This window comes from Choloepus didactylus, chromosome 16 (genome assembly GCF_015220235.1).
Source record: "Choloepus didactylus isolate mChoDid1 chromosome 16, mChoDid1.pri, whole genome shotgun sequence".
NCBI lineage: Eukaryota > Metazoa > Chordata > Mammalia > Pilosa > Megalonychidae > Choloepus > Choloepus didactylus.
The window spans coordinates 60,574,249-60,589,482 of NC_051322.1; the positions used below are offsets into that span (position 1 = coordinate 60,574,249).

The following is a 15,234-nucleotide window of genomic DNA, read 5'->3' on the forward strand; positions in this document are numbered from 1 at the left end:
CATATGGATCAATGGAATCAAATTGAGAATCTGGAGACAGACTCCCAGATCTATGTTGACTGATCTTTGATAAGGCCCCCAAAACCACTGAACTGGGACATAACAGTCTATTCAACAAATGGGGCTGGGAGAGCTGGATATCCATATCCAAAAAATGAAAGAGGACACCTACCTCGCACCCTACACAAAAATTAACTCAAAATGGATTAAAGACTTTAATATAAGAAATAGTACCATAAAAATCCTAGAACATAATGTAGGGAAACATCTTCAAGACCTTGTATTAGGCGGTCACTTCTTAGACCTTACATCCAAAACACAAGAAACGAAAGAAAAAAATAGATAAATGGGAACTCCTCAAACTTAAAAGCTTCTGTACCTCAAAGAAATTTATCAAAAAGGTGAACAGGCAGCTAACTCAATGGGAAAAAATATTTGGAAACCATGTATCTGACAAAAGACTGATATCTTGCATATAGAAAGAAATCCTACAACTGAACGACAATAGAACAGACAGGCCAATTATAAAATGGGAACAAGATACGAAAAGACAGTTCTCTGAAGAGGAAATACAAAACACCAAAAAACACATGAAGAAATGTTCATCTCCACTAGCTATCAGATGCAAATTAAGACTACAATGAGATTTCACCTCATACCAATTAGATTGGCTGCCATTAAACAAACAGGAAACTACAAATGCTGGAGATCATGTGGAGAAATCAGAACTCTTATTCATTGTTGGTGGGACTGTATAATGGTCCAGCCACTCTGGAAGACAGTTTGGCAGTTCCTTAGAAATTAGATATAGAGTTACCCTTTTATCCAGCAATTTCACTTCTCAGTATATACCCGGAAGATCTCAAAGCAGTGACATGAACAGATGTCTGCACACCAATGTTCACAGCAGCATTATTCACAACTGCCAAGACATGGAAACAATCCAAATGCCCTTCAAAAGATGAGTCGATCAACCAAATGTGGTATATACACATGATAGAATACTCACGGCAGTAAGAAGGAATGAGGTCGGGAAACATATGATAACATGGATGAACCTTGAGGGCATAATGCTGAGTGAAATACGCCAGATGCAAAAAGAGAGATACTGTATGTTACCACTAATGTGAACTCTGTGAAAAAGGTAAAATAAATGGTTTATATCGTAGGATGTATGGGACCTAGCAATAGACAGCAAATAGTAAAGGGGGAGTGATAATCTAGTAAGAACAGATAAGTTATGGAGGGTAATCTTAATGTTATGGGAATGCTCAGGAATGACTATGGTTTGTTTATTTTTGGGGGGTATGGTAGGAACAAGTTGGCAGCAATATAGTTATTTTAGGTTGTTTTTCTTATTCCTTTGGTTATGGTTTGTTAATTTTTGGGGGGTATGGTAGGAACATTTTGGAAGCAATGTAGGTATTTTAGGTTATTTGTTTTTCTTATTCCTTTGTTCAGTTATGGTTTGTTAATTTTCTTCGGGTATGGGAGGAACATGTTGGAAGCAATTTAGTTATTTTAGGTTATTTATTTTTTCTTATTGCTTTGTCTTGGTTTTGTTTGAAATGTTTTTTTAATTTTTTGATAAAGTTAAAAAACAATGAATGAGTATTAAAAAAAGTAATAAGTAAACGAACAATGGGGGGAGGAAAGGAATGGAATGTTAAAAAAAAAAAAGCAGTGGGCTCAGAAGCTGTGAACACGGAGAGGTCCTGGTGTGTGCAGTGAGAAGGGAAAGGTGTTGAGGCATGAGCCTTGGAGGGAAGAAGGCACATGAGTACGGGGAGGAGCAGAAGCAGTCAGAAAGGCAGGAGGCCCACGGAGTGGCAGGAAGAGGAGGCAGCAGCAGCAGGAAATACAGCCAAGGGTGAAGCACTTCAGATGCAGAAACAGCTAGGGCAATTCCAGGAGAAGGAAGGAGCTAGAAGTCAGTTTCAGATTCAGGAGGAAGCCAGTGTCTAGGATGTGATGCAACAGGCAAGGAACAGTAATATAGAGTTTGGTGAGGAAGAGGCAGAAACAGAATGGGAGCTGGAGGGGTTAGGGCCAAGGAAGTACTATCTCTAGGTGGGAAGTCCTGTCCATATGGGATGGAGAGGGAACCTCTGGAAGGGGAGAGGCTGGAGACCAAACATGCTGGAGAAAGAGCAGATATGAACAGGAACCTTGGGAGCCAAGAAGGGTGGGAATGGGGGCCCAGGAGAACAGATGAGTTTTGGAGATGGATGTGGCTTAAAAAATAAAGGGAAGGACAAGATATGTGCTTTGGAGACTATTGTGCAGAGATGGGCCAAAGGTCAATTTGTCTTCAGTATTCTCAGTGATGCAGTGGGTAACATCCAGCTGCAGCAGGTGCAGGGCTGGCAGATGGGGGAGAGAGAAAGAGGTCCGGAAGCACCCCTCCGGGAGCACCCCAGACAGAAGAAAGAGGAGGAAAGTACCACTGGAAGTAAGCTCAGAGGTGTGGGATTCTGAACCATGGACAAGCAGCAACTACAGGCATATCTCATTTTATTGTGCTTCACTTCACTGTGCTTCATGGATATTGCATTTTTTACAAACTGAAGGTTTGTGGCAATTCTGCATTAAGCAAGTCTCTCGGTGCCATTTTTTAAAACAGCATGTGCTTACTTCATGTCTCTGCCACATTTTGTTAATTCTCCTCTCACAATATTTCAAATTTTGTCATTATTATTATATCTGTTTTGGTGACCTGTGAACAGTGATCTTTGATGTTTCTATTGTAATTGTTTTGGGGTGCCACAAACTGTGCCCTTAATTAATAAATGTGTATGTAACGAATGTGCCACAGACTGGCTGTTCCCTGTCTCTCTCCCTCTCCTTGGGCCTCCCAATTCCCTCAGGCACAACAATATTGAAATTAGGCCAATTAATAAGCCTACAATTGCCTCTAAGTGTTCATGTGAAAGGAAGAGCTGCACACCTCTCTCACTTTAAATCAAAAGCTAGAAATGATTAATCTTAGTGAGGATGGTGTGTTGAAAGCTGAGATAGGCAAGCTGGGAATACAAAGAAAAAATTCTTGAAGGAAATGAAAAGTGCTACTCTGGTGAACACATGAATGATAAGAAAGCAAAACAGCCTTATTGCCTAATAATGAGAAAGTTTTAGTGGTCTGGATAGACAATCAAACCAGCTACAACATTCCTTTAAGCCAAAACCTGATTTAGAGGAAGGCCCTAACTCTCTTCAACTCTTTGAAGGCTGAGAGAGGTAAGGGAGCTGCAGAAGGAAAGTCTGAAGCTAGGAGAGATTGGTTCATAGGTTTAAGGAAAGAAGCTGTCTCCATAACATAAAAGTGCAAGGTAAAAAAGCAAGTGCTGATATAGAAGCTGCAGCAAGTTATCCAGAAGATCTAGAGATCTAGCTAAGATAATTGATGATAATTGATGTACACTAAACAACAGATTTTCAGTGTAGGCAAAACAGCCTTATATTGGAAGCAGATGCCTTCTAGGACTTTCATAGCTAGAGAGGAGAAGTCAATGCCTGGCTTCCAAGGACAGGCTGACCCTCTTCTTAGGCCTAATGCAGCTGGTGACTTTAAGGTGAAGTCAATGCTCATTTACCATTCTGAAAATCCCAGGGCCCTCAAGAACTATGTTAAGAGAGAGGAAGAAGATGGCAGCCTAGAAAGGAGTGGAAGTAAGTTAGTCCCTCCTGGAACAACTAATAAACAACCAGGAACAACTAGTAAATAATCTGAAATAACTGCTAGGGGACAAACAGAATAGATTGGAATAGGCCTATGCCAAACACTTAATAATCAGATTATCAAACATCAAAGACAAAGAGAGAATCCTGAAAGCTGCAAGAGAAAAGCCATCTATCACAGACAAAGGAAGCTTGATAAGACTATGTGCGGATTTATCAGTAGAAACCATGGAGGCAAGAAGGAAGTCGTGTGATATATTTAAGATACTGAAAGAGAAAAACCGCCAAAATTGTCCACACATCATACACCAACCTGGATTGGGAGGAATACCTGAGATCGCAGCATAAAATCTTTAAGTAAAAATGGTGAACCAAAGCCGGGAGCCCCCTCCCCATATGGCAGCCCAAAATGCAAAACCTTGCTGTAGTAGAAAGCAGCACTCTCTGAACAAGCAAATACACCTCAGTCCAGCTTCAACTAGGGTTTTAATTTACAAATGTGGACTGCTCAATACAAGCTACAAATCCTCAGCAAACAGCCAGAGGCTTTTAGTAACAACTGACCTTAAAGAGACAGAAGACTTCTCTGTCCTGAGAGGGGGAACCCAGAGGACCAGGTGCTATCTCTCACCAATGGGTGAAACTGGGGGTGCCGTGGACTGGCACTGAAAGGGGGCTTTCTGTCCCTTTTTCTCTCTCTCAACCCAAGCGGCTCAGTGGAGAAACCCTCAGCCATTTTTAATTCACAGTGCTCTGACCCAGACAAGTGTGGAGATAGCCGAGTCAGCAATACAAAGAACCTATTTAAATGCAGGTGATAACTCCCTAGGGGGTGTATCTTTCCTAAGAGGAAGGAGGTGGTGCCCAGCTCTATTACCAGCCTTCCATTCAAAACCAGATCCCAGAGCCTGGGGGAAAACAGCCAAAACAGAAACTAAGTGAGCCACACCTCCTTACACCAGTCAGGAGCAACAGGCTGACAGGCACCACCTGGGCAGGTTAGGAAAAGCACAGGCGGCTTGAAGCCTCACAGGGTGTGTCAATCTAAGACACACCCTCATGGAAACCCAATACTGAATATTGTCTCCTTCTGAGACCTGAGACTATTCGGGTCTGCGAAAACCTGACTGGGGTAACCAAGGATACCAGATGCCTAGACAACAGAAAACTACAACCTATACTAAGAAAACTGAAGTTATGGCCCAAAGGAACAAACTTACACTTCAACTAAGATAAAGGAATTTAAACAACTAACGCTAAATCAATTCAAAAAGTTTAGGGACAATATGGCTAAAGAGATGAAGCATATAATGAAAACACTGGGTGTACATAAGGTAGAAATCGAAAGTCTGAAAAAACAACTGGCAGAATCTATGGAAATGAAAGGCACAACACAAGAGATGAAAGACACAATGGAGATATACAACAGCAGATCTCAAGAGGCAGAAGAAAACACTTGGGAATTGGAGAACAAGACACCTGAAAGCCTACACACAAAAGAACAGATAGGAAAAGAATGGAAAAATATGAGCAACGTCTCAGGGAATTGAATGACAACATGAAATGTATGAATGTACATGTCATGGGTGTCCCAGAAGGGGAAGAGAAGGGAAAAGGGGCAGAAGCAGTAACAGAGGAAATAATCAATGAAAATTTCCCATCTCTTAGGAAAGACATAAAATTACAGAATCAAGAATCACAGCATAACCCAAACAGAATAGATCTGAATAGACCTATGCCAAACATTTAATAATCAGATTATCAAACATCAAAGACAAAGAGAAAATCGTGAAACCTGCAAGAGAAAAGCGATCTATCACATACAAAGAAAGCTTGCTAAGACTATGTGCAGATTTCAGTAGAAATCATGAAGGCAAGAAGGAAGTGGTGTGATATATTTAAGATACTGAAAAAGAAAAACCACCAACCAAGAATCCTGTATCTGGCAAAACTGTCCTTCAAATATGAGGGAGAGTTAAAAATATTTTCTGACAAAAAGTCAACGACAGTCTGTGAACAAGATACCTGCGCTACAGGAAATACTAAAGGAAGCACTACAGACAGATAGGAAAAGACAGGAGTGAGGGGTGTGGAACACAATTTTGGGAGATGGTAGCACAGCAATGTAAGTATACTGAACAAAGACAACTGTGAGTATGGTTGAAAGAGGAAGGTTAGGAGCATGTGGGACACCAGAAGGAAAGAGGAAAGATAAAGACTGGGACTGTATAACTCAGTGAAAGCTAGAGTGCTCAACAATTGTGCTAAAATGTACAAATATGTTTTTACATGGGGGAGAACAAATGAGTTTCAGCCTTGGAAGGTGTTAAAAATAGGGTAGTATTGGGGGAAAAATACAACCAATGCAAACTAGAGACTATAATTAACAGAAACATTGTATTATGTTTCCTTTAACGTAACAAAGGCAACATACCAAAGCTAAATGCATATAAGAGGGGGAAATAAGGGAGGGGATGGGACTCTTGGCACTGGTGATTTTATCTGACTGTTTATTCTACTTTAGTTTAATGCTATCTTTCCTTTTGTTGTTTCCTAGATGTGATCTTTTTTCTCTTTCTTTTTTCGTTTGTCTCTCTACCTTCTTTGACTCTTCCTCCTTCTTTGTGGAAGAAATGGATATGTCCTTATATAGATAGTGGTGGTGGTAGTGAATACATAAATACATAACTATACAGGGAACCACTGATTGTTTACTTAGGATGGAATGTTTGGCATGTGAACAAAACCATCTTAAAAAAATGGGCTGATGAAGAAACCTTGAAGGCACTATAATGAGTGAAATAAGTCAGACACATAAGGACAAATATTGCAGGGTCTCACTGATATGTACTAGTTATAATATGTAAACTCAAAGACATGAAATATAAGTTACAAAGATATAGAATGAGGCTAAAGAATGGGGAGCAGGTTCTTATTATGAGCAGAATGTTCAACTACAGTGAACTAAACATTTGGAAATGGACAGAGGTGATGGTAGCACATTGTGAGAATAACTAACAGTGCTGAATGGTGTGTGAGTGTGGCAGAAAGGGGAAGCTGAGAGTCACATATGTCACCAGAAGGAAAGCTGGAGGTTATAAGAAGGGAATGTATAAAACAGTGAATCTTGTGGTGGGCAATGTCTGTGATTAACTGTACAAATATCAGAAGTCTCTTTCATGAACTAGAACAAATGTATGACACTGTAACTAGAAGTTTATAATAGAGGGGCATACAGGGAAAATATACCTATTACAAACTATATACTACAGTTAATAGGATTATAACATTCTTTCATCAATAGTAACAAACGTACTATACCAAAACTTTGAGTAAATAATGGAGGGGGGGTGGTTAGGGGTATGGGAGGATTTGAGTTTCCTTTTTTCGTCTTTATTTCTTTTCTGGAGTAGTGAAAATGTTCTTAAAATTGAAAAAAAAATAATTGTGATGATGGATGCACAGCTGTATGATGGTACTGTGGGCAACTGATTATACATTTTGGATCTTTGGATAATTATATGGTATGTGAACAATCTCAATGGATCAACAAAGCCTGGATGACAGCACAACTGTTTACCACGTGATTTACTAAATATTTTAAGCCCACTGTTGAAAACTATTGCTCAGAAAAAATGATTTAAAATAAGACTGCTCCTTGACAATACACCTGGTCTCCCAAGAGCTCTGATGGGAGATGTACAAAGAAATGAATGGTGTTTTCATGCCTGCTAACACAACTTCCATTCTGCAGCCCATGGATCAAGGAGTCATTTTGACTTTGAAGTCTTATTATTGAAGAAATACATTTTGTAAGGCTATAGCTGCCATAGATTCCTCTGATGTATCTGGGCAAAATCAATGGAAAACTTTCTGGAAAGGATTCAGCATCTGTGGTGGTTTGAAGCTGTATGCACCCCAGAAAAATATGCTCTTAAATCTAATCCATTCCTGTGGGTTTGAACTCATTATAAATTGGACCTTTTGATGAGCCTACTTCAGTTAAGATGTGACTCACTTCAATCAGGATGGGTCTTAATCCAATTACTGGAGTCCTTTGTAGGAGAATGAAATTCAGACAGCAAGAGAGAGGAAGTCATGGAAGCAAGAACCTGAAATCAAGGAAACCCAGAGGAGGATGAAGAGACCAGCAGATGCTACCATATGCCTTGTCATGTGGTAGAGGAGCCAAGGATTATGGCAGCTGGTCTTTGGAAAGAAAGCATTGCCTTGATGATGCCTTGATTTGGATATTTTCCCAGCCTCAGAACCATGAGTGAATAAATTCCCATTGTTTAACTGACTCATTTCATGGTGTTTGCTTTGAGCAGCCTAGGAAACCAAAGTATCATTCTAGATGCCATTAAGAACACTTGTGATTCACAAGAGAAGGTCAAAATATCAACATTCACAGGAGTTTGAAAGAAGTCGATTCCAACTCTCATGGATGACTTCCAGAGGTTCAGGACTTCAGTACAGAAAGTAAATACAGATGTGGTGGAAATAACAAGAGAACTATAATTAGAAGTGGAGCCTGAAGATGTGACTGCATTGCTGCAATCTCATGATAAAACTTGAATGGATAAGGAGTTGCTTCTTAAGGATGAGCAAAAAAAAAGTGGTTTCTTGAGATAGAATTTACTCCCAATGAAGATGCTGTGAACATTGCTGAAATGACAACAAAGGATTTAGAATATTACATGAATTTAGTTGATAAAGGAGCAGTAGGGTTTGAGAGGACTGACTCCAATTTTGAAAGAAGTTCTACCGTGGGTAAAATGCTATCAAACTGCATTGCATGCTACTGAGAAATCTTTCAGGAAAAGAGAAGTTGATCAATGCAGCAAAGGTCATTGCTGTTGTCTTATTTTAAGAAGCTGCCATAGCCACCCCAACCTTCAGCAACCACCACCCTGATCATTCAGCAGCCATCAACATGGAGACAAAACCCTCCACCAGGAGAAAGACGACAACTTGCTGAAGGCTCAAATGATGGTTAGTACGGTTAGCATCTTTTAACAATAAGATTTTTAAGTTTTTATGTAGTTTTTAGACATAATGCTATTGCACACCTAAACACTACAGCATAGCGTAAACATAATATGTACTGGGAAACAAAAAATATTCACGTGACTTGCTTTACTACCAAATTCGCTTTATTGTGATGGTCTGGAACTGAACCTGCAATATCTCCAAGATATGCCTATAGTTGATAAGGCAGACATTGCAGTGCTCCAAGTTTCTACCTAGGCCAATAAGCAATCATACCAGGAACCTCTGATTTCACAAGTGTGGAGGAGAGTTTTCAGGGCTCTTTCATGGAAATATCCTACTTCTGATTTGGAAAGTTCACTGCTGCTAAGAGCTGAATGTAGCTGAATTACTGAATCCAGCATACTGTCAAGAAAGGCGAAGCAATCACCAGAGTCGTGGCAGCACTGGGAGAAGTGTAACGTAAGCACATTCTATTAAGAAGGTGCATGAGGATCATCACCTGAAACAAATCATGTCTCTGAACGATAAATACTTAAGCAGCTATGAGCTTGCAATTCAGGTGTCAGTCTCTCCTCATCAAGAGGTCAGAAACCACTCAGGCCCAGACACAAATTCCATTTCTTAAATTACTCAACAATAAACTGCTGTTTTTATACTTCACAAATTCAAAGTATAGGAAAATCTAGATCAGAGCCCCTTCTCTTCAGTTACAGCCAACACTTACGAGGGCTTTCTGTGTGTCAGGTCTGCTAAGCTCTTTGCAGGTATCTCATAAACATGTACAACTGGGTATTATTATTACTATGCCCATTTTACAGATGAGGAAACCTAGGTTTGATGAGAGGGTGTGGTTTATCCACAGCTGCTCAGCATCAGAGGGGCAAAGGCAGTTGTACTAGTTCAGGTGTTTGGATTTTACAAGCCAGGAAAATTTGAAACATTTGAAGCTCCACAAAGGATTGCCAGCTGGGTGTTTTTAAAGTAATTTACCATGATACAAGAAAGAACATTTAAGATTTTTTCAAAGTGGGGAGAACTTAGTCTCAGAATAAATGATATTCTTTTGATTTCAATAAATTTATTCATTTAGTATCATTTTAACAAGAAGCTTACTTTTAGAAAATATTTTAAGTCTACAAATAGCACGGATAAGGTAAGGAACAGCAGTGTGTCCACCCCTGAGCTTAAGAAATAAAACATTACAGATTGAACTGGAGGCCTCGGGTACTCCCCTCCCTCTGCAGAGGTAACCATTATCCTAACCTCGATGTTTCTCAGTTTCTGGCATGTTTTCATTACATTCACTAAACACTGATGCAACTTTGTTTTTCTAGTGTGGTCGATGGAGATTCAAGGCCAGCACTGAGAGGGACTGCGACGACCTAGTGAAGGATAAACCCGTTAAGACCTGCACGGGACTCGCATTTTTGGGACCCGTTGCTCTAGGGTGTCCGGAGACTCTCTAAAAGTCTCAGTAAGCAGAACAGCCCTTCGTCAGTTAGGAAGACCAAGGTCCAAGCCCTTACTTTACCACTCTCCCCACCACGAGGAGCTGACATTTGCATAACTCTTCACCCAGGTATATCCTTCATTACCATGTTGACAGGTGATTTGGGGAGAGCCCCCTCAGGAGCCTCTCACAAGACGCTAAGCTCTTGGCGCTTGTCTGGTTTCTCAGCCCCGACCGTGGCTCCATCTCATAGATGGGCCTCCAGAGAGCTTGGGGTCTTCCCTCCCGGCGGAGGCAGCGCGCCCACCCCAGCGCCCACACCGGGCTTTCCGGTCTCCATCGCACGCGCCCCGCCAGGGTCCCAGCCCGGAGGCAGCCGGCACGGTCTTCGGCCTACAACTTTGTCTCTGTTGTATGTTATACTTTCTACCGTTTCCAGCAAAATGTGACTCTTAAATGTAACAGGACATTCTAACGCCAGCAAAGAAGGAAAACCAACCAACTCTTGTTGGGTGTGGAGTTTCTGGATACTTATTCTTCAAAGAGAGGACAGGCACTACCTGTGGGTCAGACTCTGCTCAGCTCTAGCATCTCACTGACAAGACTGCAATGGGAATTATTATTATACCCATTTTACAGAAGAAGAAACTCATGCTTAGAGAGAAGGGGCGGTTTACCCACAGCTGCTCAGCTACTCAAGCTCCATCTTTCCCCCTCCCCGCCTCCCACTTTGGAGTTTCCAGACGTCACGTTCCCCGCGCGGGCGGGGAGCCGCGGGCTGCCAGCGCTTACCATGGCGTCCGAGCCGTGGCCGCCGAGCGACGTGGGGAAGCGCACGTCGCGTACCCTCAGCCCGCAGATCCTCCCGCGCACCATGGTCCGCGCCGCCTGCTCCCGAGCCGCAGCCCACTTCTGGTTCTCGTGCGGCCGCGGGCGCTGATTGGCAGCCGGCAGGGGGCGTGACCAGCACGTGATCTGGACGCGCGGGCGCGCGGCTCCGGGTATGTGCTTCCGCGCACCAGGGTCTCGCGCTCCTCGTCCGGCGCTTCTCCCGCGCAGATACTAGCAGGCTCCGACGGGCCCTCGCGGCCAGGAGGAGGCCCGCGCCGTGTTGGCGCCTGCTAGAGATCCTGCCTGAATTGGAAATTCGCCTGGTGACCTTCCCGGTAGCGGCGTCCAGCAGGAAGAAGACAGGTCTGCCTGTCGTGCAGTCGCCATGGAGCGGGTTTGCGCCAGGGGCTCAGCTCCTGACCCCGAGTCCGCCGGTCGATGCAGCGCATCCAGGACAGCGGTGGACTGGAGAATCTCTAGACCTGAATTCCACTCGGTGTCCCTGGTGGGTCCCTTTAAGTGCCCTCGGCCTCAGTTTACCACCCGACAAATCAATGGGCGGGTCGTTTATCACACCCTTACTGATACCAACTGCATTATGATGCCTTTTATTTTTGGGTTCAATAGCAATGTCCCCACTCTCATTTCTGAATTTCTTTGTGTCTTTATTTCTTTCTTTTCTTTGTCAGACTAGCTAAGGGTTTGTCAATTTTATTGATCTTTTCAAAGAACCAACTTTTGGTTTTGTTAATTCCCGTTTTTTATTCTCAATTTCATTTATTTCTCCTCTAACCTATGTTTTTTCTTTCTGCTTGCTTTGGGGTTAGTTTGCTGTTCTTTTTCTAGTTCCTCCAGGTGTGCAGTTAGGTCTTTGATTTTAGCTCTTTCTTCTTTTTTAATGTAAGCATTTATGGCTATATTTCCCTCTCAGCACCGTCTTCATTTCATCCCATAAGTTTTGTTTTGTTGTATTCTCATTTTCATTCATCTCAAGATATTTACTGATTTCCCTTGCAATTTGTTCTTTGACCCACTGATTTTTTAAGAGTATTATTTAACTTCCATATATTTATGGATTTTTCCAATTCTCTGCCTGTTATTGATTTCCAGCTTCATTCCATTGTGATCAGACAAGATGCTTTGAAAAATTTCAATCTTTATAAATTTATTGAGACTTCTCCAAATTTATTGATACTTGTTTTGTGTTCCAACATGTGTCCTATCCTGGAAAATGATTCATGTGCCCTTGAGAAGAATGTATATCCTGCTGTTTTGGGGTGCAGAGTTCTGTATATGTCTGTTAGGTCTGGGTCACTTATATTATTCAAGTTCTGTGTTTCCTATTGATCTTCATCTAGATGTTCTACCTATTGATGAAAGTGGTATATTGAAGTCTCCAATTATTATTGTGGAGGTGTATATTTCTCTTTTCAGTTTTGCCAGTGTTTGCCTCATATATTTGGGGACAATGTGGTTAGGTGCATAAATATTTATGATTGTTATTTCTTCTTGGTGCATTGCCCCTTTTATTAATATATAACGTCCTCCTTTGTCTCTCTCTTTTTTAATGCAATTTTATTGCGATATATTCACATACCATACAATCATCCAAAGTATACAATCAATTGTATAACCAACTGCATTAAATATATTTTCTTATCCATCCTAATGTGCAAGGTGGAGAGGTCATTTTCATTTTATGGGTGAAGAAATGGGGATTCAGAGAGGTTAAATGACTCGCCCAAGGCCACACAGCAAGTTAAGTAGCGAAGTGTCTTAGCTGCAAACCTGGGCTCTATCCTCTGAATTGCACAAATTCTTAACTTTGGAGCTACAGCATTCCCTCTGAGAACATGATTCAAGCTATGGAAATTTTCTTTTAAAAAAAAAAAGTTTGCAAACACCCAAGTTTTCATGACATGTTAGAAGCTACAATGCCTCTCAGTTTCTGCCTCTCAGGAATGCTTTGAAGTTTAAATGAAATCTTTGGAAAGGAAGGTTGGGTGGTAATACTACTATTGTATTACTGTATTAATATATGTGTGGATATGGAAGTTTAGTATAAAGTTATATACACATACCATACAAATCCAGTAATCTTACTCCTAGGTGTTTACCTGAGAAATTAAAACCTGTGTTCATAGTAAAGACTTGCACTTGAATATTTATAGTAGCTTTATTCATGATATCTCCAAACTGGAAACAACTCAAATGTTCCTCATCTGATAAATAAATGGACAAACAAAATTGTTGTCTAGCCATGCAGAATATTATTCAACCACAAAAAGAAACTACTGATACATGCAAATGATGAATCTCAAAAGCATTATATTAAAAAGCAGCCAGACACAAGTGACGACATATCATTTGGTTGTATCTGTAAGAAATTCTAGGAAATGCAAAACTGTAGTGACAGAAATCACTCAGTGGTTGCTAGGGGTCAAGGATGAATGAAGAGGATCAACCCAAAGGGGGCATGACAAAACTTTTGGGAACGATGGTACTGTTTTATATCATGATTGTGGTAGCGTTTTCCTGACTATACATTTGTCAAAACTCATCTTCTTTTACACTTAAAATGAATGAGTTTTATTGTATGTCAATTATATTTCAATAAGACTAATAAAACAAGCAAAAATGTTGCTTTGGGGATGCTTCTCCTTAACTTTATAGTTTGAATAAATTCTGAGTTTGAACTCTCTGGAATTGCACATAAAACTCTTCAAGAATTTTCTCTTGTATTTTTTTTTCTTTCTGTTCAGGAATTCATTTATTTTGCCCAGAAGCACTCATGGGTGATGGATTCAGAATAGGTGCATATGTCACTGAGTGGTGGGTGACACCGAGTGGTGGTGGCAGTGCTGAGCAGCGGGTAGCACTGAATGGTGGCCAGCTTGCAGCAGCAGCAGATGCACAGTGTGCCTTGGAAAGGAGAGGCCATGGGGAGCTGTGGAAATGGTCCAGCCTGAAAGTCCTAAGGTTGGTGGGTGGCCACCACGCCAGACCCTAGCATCTTAGACCAGGGTATGGCCCTGCAGCCTACAAAAGAGAGGAGAATTCTGAGGCTGTCCATTTTGGGAGACATGGAAGGAGAAATAGTCTGGTGTCCGGAGGCTGAGCCTAGAAGCAAAAGGGTTCTGGGAAGTCACAGTGCCCGGTGCTCAGTTTCCAGCAGCAGGCCCTCCAGCTGCAGCTTCTGTCAGTCTCCACGTATGGCTGGTGCAGCCACATGGATAAGTAGATCAAGGTGAGATCACAATCTGTGGTGTAGGCTAGACCTTCCAACATGGCACGCTTCAGGAGGCACTCCTGGTACATGTGGGAGAGCAAAAATGGGCTGTGGGCCAGGTGTGAAACAGGTGGGGTGCTTACTGTCTGTCCTAGTTTGCTAATGCTGCAGAATGCAAAACACCAGAGATGGATAGGCTTTTATAAAACGGGGGTTTATTTCACTACACAGTTACAGTCTTAAGGCCACAAAGCGTCCAAGGTAACACCTCAGCAATCGGGTACCTTCACCGGAGGATGGCCAGTGGCATCCGGAAAACCTCTGCTAGCTAGGGAGGCAGCTGGCGTCTGCTCCAAAGCTCTGGCCTCAAAATGGCTTTCTCCCAGGACATTCCTCTCTAGCAAGCTTGCTCCTCTTCAAAACATCACTCCCAGCTGCACTCACTTTCCTCTTTGAGTCAGCTCATTTATATAGCTCCACCGATCAAGGCCCACCCCGAATGGGCGGGGCCACGCCTCCATAGGAACATTTCATCAAAATGATCATTACCCACAGCTGAGTAGGGCACATTCCAAGCAAATCTAACCAGCACCAAAAACGTCTGCCCCACACAAGACCACAAAGATAATGGCATTTGGGGGACACAATACACTCAAACCGGCACACTGTCCTTGCCATAATGGTACTTTTCTAGGTCACAAACTCCTTTGGTTGTTGAAGACAACTTTTCCATTTTCATTTGTATTTTGGTCTAACCATCCAAGGTGGCCTGCAAGTCCTCACGCAGCACCTCGAGTTCCTTGTTATATTCTGGATACATCTTTTCCTCATTTCTATCAGAAGGTGGGCTGCTGTTCTCTAATTCTGCCTTGTCTTTACTCAATAAAACTGATTTTCAAGTTTGCAATACTGTTTGCAGTGGCAAAACCTGCATCATTGAGTGTTTCCCATTTCAGGATTAAATTATGTCAATCAGTTGCACTGTCAATTCTTGCACTGATAGATAAGAAAGGTTTTTGGGAATTGCAATTCCAAGAGTCTTTGCTTTCAT

The 15,234-nt window shown here is 41.8% G+C and overlaps 1 protein-coding gene and 1 pseudogene across 2 annotated transcripts in view; both read right to left on the reverse strand.

Moving 5' to 3' along the window:
* The window catches only part of ENOSF1 (enolase superfamily member 1), a 58,621-nt gene extending 47,582 nt beyond the window's left edge, over positions 1-11,039 (reverse strand). For both annotated transcript variants that reach the window (XM_037806097.1, XM_037806099.1), the window contains exon 1: positions 10,916-11,039. In XM_037806097.1, coding sequence (XP_037662025.1) covers positions 10,916-10,999 — 84 coding nt within the window. In that variant the 5' untranslated portion in view covers positions 11,000-11,039. The remainder of the gene's footprint in view (positions 1-10,915) is intronic.
* A 3,060-nt stretch (positions 11,040-14,099) lies between these two features.
* Positions 14,100-15,234, reverse strand: LOC119511540 (annotated as a pseudogene).